Source organism: Capsicum annuum, chromosome 1, assembly GCF_002878395.1.
Source record: "Capsicum annuum cultivar UCD-10X-F1 chromosome 1, UCD10Xv1.1, whole genome shotgun sequence".
Lineage (NCBI taxonomy): Eukaryota > Viridiplantae > Streptophyta > Magnoliopsida > Solanales > Solanaceae > Capsicum > Capsicum annuum.
This window is the reverse complement of record NC_061111.1, coordinates 8,377,235-8,385,501: the sequence shown is the minus strand read 5'-3', so window position 1 is coordinate 8,385,501 and position 8,267 is coordinate 8,377,235. Positions and strand designations below refer to the sequence as shown.

Here is an 8,267-nt window from a genome sequence, read left to right as displayed (position 1 = left end):
GTCGAGTCATTCCCTTTGACCCCTAGAAGACGTACCTTTTAGTCGAGTCATTCCCTTTGATTCCTATAAGACGTACGTTTTAGTCGAGTCATCTCTTTTGATTCCTATAAAGCATACCTTTTAGTCGAGTCATTTCCGTGGATTCCTATAAGACGTACCTTTTAGTTGAGTCATTCCCCTTGATTTCTATAAGACGTATCTTTTAGTCGAGTTATTCCCTTGACTCCTAGAAGACGTACCTTCTAGTCGAGTCATTCCCTTTGACTCTTAGAAGACCTACCTTTTAGTAGAGTCATTCCCCTTGATTCCTATAAGACGTATCTTTTAGTCGATTCATCCCCTTGATTCCTATAAGACGTACCCTTTAGTCGAGTCATCCGCCTTGATTCCTATAAGGCGTACCTTTTAGTCGAGTCATCCCCCTTGACCCTTAGAAGACGTACCTTGTAGTCGAGTCATTCCCTTTGATTCCTATAAGACATACCTTTTAGTCGAGTCATCTCCCTTGATTCCTAGTAAGACATACCTTTTAGTTGAGTCATCTCCTTTGATTCCTATAAGGCATACCTTTTAGTCGAGTCATTCTCTTTGATTCCTATAAGACGTACCTTTTAGTCAATTCATTCCCCTTGACCCCTAGAAGATGTACCTTTTAGTTGAGTTATTTTATTTGATTCCTATAAGACGTACCTTTTAGTTGAGTCATTCTTCTTGATTCCTATAATGATGTGACTTTCGCAAAAGTCCTTTGATGATAAATTGGGGCAAAATTTAATTCTTGTGTTGGAACTCCACTTCTTTGGCAAATGAAACCTCTTTATAATAATCTTTGTTTGGGATAATTTTCTTTTTAGTTTTGATGTGATTTCAGGAGCCCGCCTTGAGAACAGGGTGAAGAAACAAAAGTCAAGAAACAAAGTAAAGAAATTGAAAGTCAAGCAATGAGGTGAAACAATTGAAAACCAGGCAACAAGTGATGAAATGGTAAGCCAGGAGCCCACTTAAAGAACAGGGTGATGAAATTGCAAGTTAGGAACCTGCCTGAAGAATAGGGTGAGGAAATTGCAAGTCAGGAGCTCGCCTGAAGAACAGGGTGATGAAATAACAAGTCAGGAGCCCGCTTGAAGCATAGGGCAAATAAATGAAAAATTAAGCAACAAGGTGAAGCAATTGAAAACCAAGCAACAAGTGATGAAATCGCAAATCAGGAGCCCGCCTGAATAATAGGGTGATGAAACTCAAGTCAAGAGTCCAACAGAAGCTGTATAGATAGGATTTTTGTAATTTCATTTGTTTTTTAACTTGTAATTTTTTATTTTGATGTAATGACAGAGCCGCAGACCGGAACCTCGATAGCGACCTCACGCGACTTTCCAACTTGGTTGTCCTTTTTTCTTCTGTTTCTCTGAATAATGGTCGGGACAAAATTTTGTCTCGTTGTCTACTTCTTTATCTGAAAACACTTCGTGTTTACATTCAAAGGGGGCATGATGTAGATACCTAATTTTGTCCCTTCCCTATATCATTTTTACCCATTTTACCTTGTCCTACCATGTACCCTCATTCATGTTATTATACCCTCCATAAAATGACAAAAAATAACAACCCCTAACTAATTTTATTTTATTCTAACAACCTTCCCTATTAAAAGTGGACAACACATCACTATCCTACCCCTACCTCACTACCCTACCCTATATTTTTTTCTTTCTCCACTGAACAACTCAACAGAATACCATATTACTACAATTTCCATTTTGAATGGTGGGGCCCTATAGAAGATTCCCTCATTCTTACCATTTTATAATATACAATTATATGCATACACCATTTTTTTTCTGATTGATATTCCACAGAGACTCACCACTGCTGATTCCTTTTCCATTGACAGAACAGAAATTACTCACAGAAGATCATAATACTCTCCACCTTCATCTATATACGAACACACGTACACACACATCTCAGCAAAAAAATTCACACATAACACTACAATATACAGATTGGCACATATCATAAAGGGATCTATCCATCGTCACTCTCACAGACACAACAACCAAAATCACACACCACTCACGCACACACCACTCTCACCCACAAAAATATTGAAGAAGAGAGAAACTAGCAGGGAGATAGAGAAATAGGGAGAAAGGGAGAGAAAAAGGCTAATAGGGCCTAAAATTGATCCCGTCTCCTTCGATTTTCCTCCAGCGCCGAGCTCACCAGAGCTTCGACAAAGTGCTAGTAGCGACCCAAATCCCTCTCATCACCAAAATTGGCAACCAGTAGCACCATTTAACAGCTTCGTTCAAGTTTTCCACTGGGTCGCTTGATTTGTCAATTGAGTTTGCGAGTTAGTCATAATTGAGGTTTCGATTGGTTTTCAAATCTGTTTTGGGGTCAAATTCAACACCAAATGGGGTTTTGTTCAAAGTGGGTTTAAGTCGAGGTTTCGAATCCACGAAGCTCCTCCGTTTGATTGAATAAAAGCGACATTAAGGTCCATTCTTCATCTCATTCTCAATTAATTCTTAATTGTGTGATACTTGTCGTGGTAAACTCATGGTGTGTGGATTTTATTTTATTGATTTTCATATGTCTTGGATCATCATGGTTGGTTGTTGATATCCATCGATTGATTGTTGTGAATTGAAATAATCAAAGAACTTAGACTCAATTTGGGGTTAGATCGCAATTTGGGGTGATATTGAAAGTTGGCTAATTAGCAATTTCACTTGGTTTATTTAATTTTTCATCTTGATTGATTTTTGACGTTGTTAAACGTGGTAGTAGCATGATAAGTCGGAAGTAATAGGCAAGTGTAGGTTGGGTAGGCAAAGTTTAGAATTTTTGGTTTTGTTGAATGTTTGAAAGTTCGTTGAGTGGTTTGATTTTCTTGCCCTAAAAATGTATTCATTTAGCCAGGGAATCCCCCGAGACACATTGTATTTATTCACCGGGGAAAACCCCGACGTATTATGTTGGCGAAAAATATTCGTGATGAAAGCCCGAGGCATCGGGTAAGCATTGAAGCATAGTTTAGGATCAGTCTAGAATAGGATTTATATTTTCGTATTTTCTTATTTTTGGGACTGTATAATTCGGACTAGATATTATTTCGGTTTTGAATTTTGTTTGACTTTTTTGTTTGCTTGTGTTGTGTGTTTATGTGGTTCATACATTTTTAGTGTCAAAATTAGCTGATACGCTCCATCAAGAGACCGTGGTCGAACCACGGGATCGAGGGGTACTTAACACCTTCCCCTCGGTCAACAGAATTCCTTAGCCGGAATCTCTGTTTGCAAACCAGTTTAAAGAGTCAAATCATTTTGAAAAGGATTTTCCAAAGGTGACTTGGCACACCCGATTATGCCAAGTGGCAACTCTGAGTTTTGAATATAAATAATCCTTTTTCGAAATAAATTCTTCATTTTTGTCACTTCATAATAAAAACCCTTTCGAAACTTAAAATATAATTCTTTTTGGAGTTAAAAAAGGGGTGTGACAGACGGAGGTGCGGTTGTTGTCTTGGTTGGCGGTTAGGGGCGAATGGAGAAGATGACTTTGGGGTTTGGGGAGTGGGGGTGGGGGTGGGGGAGGGCAAATAGAGAAGATGACGGGAGGGGGGGCTGGGGGATGGGTGGTGGTGGAGAAGAGGACTTTGGAGTTGGGGGGTGGTGGGTGGGGGTGGGATGAGGGTTGGATTGATAATTTTATAATTATTTTTTAAAATGCCACGTGTCAGTAATTAATTGGTTCCTTTAATTTAATTGTGTGTATATATATTAATAAGTTGGATAATTATTAATAATCATGTATTTTGGTCTTTTTTTTAGAAATTAATTGTGAATATAAATAATGATGTGGCAATTTAAATGAGTTGGCACAAATCAATTGGTCGTTTTGTCCACGTTGGCAGTGAGTGCAGTACACTCTCTTTGCTGATTCAATAAAAGTGTCAAAGTGACACAATTTGTGGCTACTTAAGGTGTTAAAAGTGAACAACGTTCATGCCTAAGTGAAAGTTCGTGCCAAGTTTAGGGGGCCACCGATGGATTTGGCCTAGACAGAAACCAAAGCATATATATAAGACATGATACAAAGACATGGCAGCATTCTCATCAGGAACACGGCAACATTCTTATCCTCATTTTATTCCGAGACTATTATAACTTTTACCTCAACCATACTGCCCGTATATTTGCAACTTCAATGCCGAGTAGTGAAATCACCATAACTTTTAGCAGTAGTAATAGGAACATAGTGAATATTGCTACTACTTTGACGATTTTTTATCATTCTGTAACCCTCTTGAATTCTATCATCATCATCATCATAAGTTTGGGCACTACTATAACGATTTTTTATCATTTTGAAAGTCTCTAGAATTCCACCATTATCGTAAACATTGCCAATACTTTGATGATCTTTTAATGTTTTGAAGGCCTCTTGAATTCCACCGTCATCACGATTTGTGGCAGTGATAATGCCCTGACGAATTGCTGTGGCTGTAGTAACACAAAGGACCACCACAAAGATGGCTACTTTAAATTTTTTATCCATTGAGACAATTTTGTTAAGTTTCTCTGCTAACATGTACATGGAGAGTTGTTTATGCATTCACTTAATATATATAGAGGAGAAGTTAAAAGAGAATCGTTTGTATGTGTCTTTTGCATTGAACAGTCCATTCATTTCTCGACAATCTTACATTGTTAATTAATCAACAATATAATATACATAGTTCACCTAGGCAATTCTGTGAGAAAGATTCCATTGTAGAATAATTAGTATATACATATGCCTTTCCAAGACAGAATGTAACAATTGAATGTGTATATATATATATGAAGATTTAAACGTCACCTTAATTAACAGAATCTTTTTTTGCGTACCGGAGACATGGTTCATTACTGTAAAAAGAATATGTACATTAGTGCAATATATATTATATTATATTAAGATTTGCATTTCTAAGCATGTATAAGTAGCGACATGCGAAGGAGAAACTTTAAACTTTAACCTATAGAAATATAATTCGTTCAATTTGTATAGACTTGACCAAGTTGGATCGAGTATACATTTATCGGCAGATAATTTTGGACCTTGCAAGTAAACTTATGTAAAAGCTTGGGCCAATGGGGACGGCATACGTGACCAAAGTTGACCGACAAACTAGTCAAAAAATAGAAAAATAATACTTGTATTATTTTTCGTTTGCAAATGCAAAATGGATACAAACAGAGAGAAATTAAAACAAGGCAAATATGACTATCTACATTATATTCTAACGAATTAGAATATAAAATAAATTTCATGACAAATAAGCACACAAATTAAAATTTGAAAATACTGAAGGGAAAATGAAATGGAAATTTCTAAATGACGAAAAGACCAAGCTTATGCGCATTGGAAATTCTTGGGTGCATATTTGCCACAATTGTTGAGCAACAAGCTGAGGGAAAGTGGAACGTTGAGATGAATTCCCAACACATTGGCTTTAAGAGCAGTGCAAAGGCAAAGAGCAGCATCAAGGTCAGCAAGTCCTTCAATTAGAGAGCAACATTCAGTCTTGGCTGGGCTACTTCCAATAACAAGGTGCACTAAATCATTCAACAAATTGGCACACACTTTTAGCTTTAGTGTGTCCTTTGGACACTTTCCCTTTGATGATGGGGTGGAGGGGGTAGGGGTAGGGTGGGGCTTGGGGTGGGGTTTGGAGTGTGGGGGTGGTGGGCATGGGACATTAGTGGAACTAACCATAGTGAAGAAAAGAATGTTCAATGTAAGAAGAACAAGGGCAATCGAAGACGCACCAAACTTAGCCATTTTTCAAACTTAATTAGCACTCTTAACTTGGCTAATTAGTAGTAAAAATGTTGTTTGCTTGGTGCTTGAGATGATGAAATGAGTGGCTATTTATAGATGGAAATTCTGATTATTAGTTACTATTTTTTTGGATTAATAGCATTTTTGGTCCTTCCATTATTAAAAAATTATAATTTTGGTCCTTGTGATATTTGATTAAACACATTAAACTTTCAATTGACTGAAAGGCAAACTCTTGATCACTTTGGTAATGAGTATTCACAAATTTACTACTCCGTCTGATCACTTTAACTTGTCGGATATACTAAAAATAAATATCAACTTTTATTTGTCCAGTTTAAATAATGAAAGCAAGGGACAAGTTATTCTTGTAGACACCTAATTTTGTTCCTCCCGAAGACCCAAGTTACACATTTTTATCTCTGTCTTACCACGTGCCCTCACCCGTAAAAAGAAAAAAAAAAACCCCACTAACGAACCTAATCCCCAATTATTCTTTTGTAACAAAATTAACCACTCCTCCTATCAATTTTGGACAACACATCACTACCCCATGCCTCCAAACTCTACCCCACCTACCCTACCCCAATACCCACCCACGTGACCCTCACAATAAAAAACACGCACATACTCTCACAATCTCAAAATTGGGCACCATGAGTAACCAAAAAAAAGACCTCAGCACATATAAAAAATAAAAAAAAAGAGGAGGCGGAACTCCCTCTCTCTCTACCTCTGATCTCCCTCCATCCTCTCTCTAAAAGAAACACTCAAACCAACGCCGCCGCCACCTTCGCCGGACTTCCTCTCCCGCCTCCGATAAACCAACCACCGACCGGCGACCCATCATCCTCAGTCAAATCAGCGACCAACGCCGTCACCACCTTCGCCGGACTTCCTCTCCCGCCTCCGATAAACCAACCACTGATCGGCGACCCATCGTCCTCAGCCAAATCAGCGACTAACGTCGCCACCAACCACCGCAACACTCACTACTGAAACTCCAACGGAACCAGCCTCTGCCAACTGCGGCGAATCAACCACCAGCAGACCAGCCGGCGAAATAGTAAAGCCAGTCACCGTTTGAACCGCCGCCATCTCCCTCCGTTCGTCCTCTCCGTCGTAGCCACCATCAGCAACCTCACCAGCGCCATCTGAGCTCACCGGAGCTCCGGCTCCACTGTTTTGGTTGGTGTGGTCGTGTGTTGAATTTTAGGGGTTCGTCCGATTTTGTGTTCTGTTGCTAGAGTCGGACTTTGTGGATTCTCGTTTGTTCTTATTTCGGGGATTAGTAGACTGTGTCTTTCGATCAGTTTCGAATTGTTGTTTCGCTATTCGGGCCTTCGTCTCTCTAGAACGATTTTTGTTGGACACAGTCGGGGTTCCTTGTTCAAGGATCTCGGTCTCGGATTTCCTTATTAATCAACGATAACGAGTTCTATTAAGGTCCATCTCTTTAACTCTACTCTTTCATTTTCTCGGATTTTGGCTAATGCCGTGATTTTGTGGTTGATTGAATTTTTTTAGTAAAATATTGATCGTTGTTGTGGATACGTGGGAGTGGTGTGCTGAAATGCTTGAATCTTCGTTGGATGTACATGTTCGATGTTGATTTTAGATTTTTAAAAAGTGGTTTGATAATCGGAAAATTTGTTAACCATGACTTGAGGAATAAACTAGTTGATTTGGGGGTCGGGATCAAAAATTGATAATCGAATAAGTTGAAGGTTATTTGTTTTGATTCATTACTGAATATTGTTGAATTGGATAGTATCATGATAGATCGAGTGGGTAGGCAATCGTAGGTTCGTTTAGGCAAAATTTAGGAATAAGTATTTCGTTGGATGTTGGAATGTGCGTGTGAATGTTTCTTTCTAGCTTATCGTATTTAATTCAAATGTATTTATTTAGCCGGGGAATGCCCCGAGGTCTTCTGTACTTATTTACCAGGGAATGCCCACATATCATGTTGGCGGAAAATGATCGTGATGAAGGCCCACAGAATCGGGTAAGGCATTGGAGATTAGTCTAGGGTAGAATAGATTTATATTTTCGCGTTATTTATTTTTGGACTGTATAGTTGGACTGGACTTTACATTTTGGATTGTTTTGTTTATTGTTTGATTATTTTGCGTGCTTTTGTGTGGTTTGTACATTTCGTAACGCCAAAAATAGTTGATACACTCTACCAAGCGACCGTGGTTGAACCACGGGATCGAGAGGTGCTTAACACCTTTCCCTCGGTCAACAGAATTCCTTAGCCGGAATCTCTGTTCGGAAACCAGTTTAAGAGTCAAATGGTTTTTGAAAAGGATTTTCTAATGGTGACTTGAGACACCAGATTATGCCAAGTGGCGACTCTGAGTAAAAAGATATAAATAATCCTTTTTCGAAACAAATTTTCATTTCTTGTCACTTAAATAATAAAACCCTTTCGA

At 38.6% G+C, this 8,267-nt stretch overlaps 1 protein-coding gene across 1 annotated transcript; it reads right to left on the bottom strand.

Annotated features, from left to right (window-relative positions):
• Positions 1 to 5,187: 5,187 nt before the first annotated feature.
• Positions 5,188 to 5,886, bottom strand: LOC107852565 (14 kDa proline-rich protein DC2.15-like). Its single transcript, XM_016697601.2, has one exon. The coding sequence runs from the start codon at positions 5,827 to 5,829 to the stop codon at positions 5,401 to 5,403; it is 429 nt and encodes a 142-aa protein (XP_016553087.1). The 5' UTR covers positions 5,830 to 5,886; the 3' UTR covers positions 5,188 to 5,400.
• Between the last annotated feature and the right edge of the window lie 2,381 nt (positions 5,887 to 8,267).

Excerpts from the sequence above, each read along its gene's own strand:
- LOC107852565 (XM_016697601.2), bottom strand. The coding sequence starts at position 5,829 with ATGGCTAAGTTTGGTGCGTCTTCGATTGCCCTTGTTCTTCTTACATTG.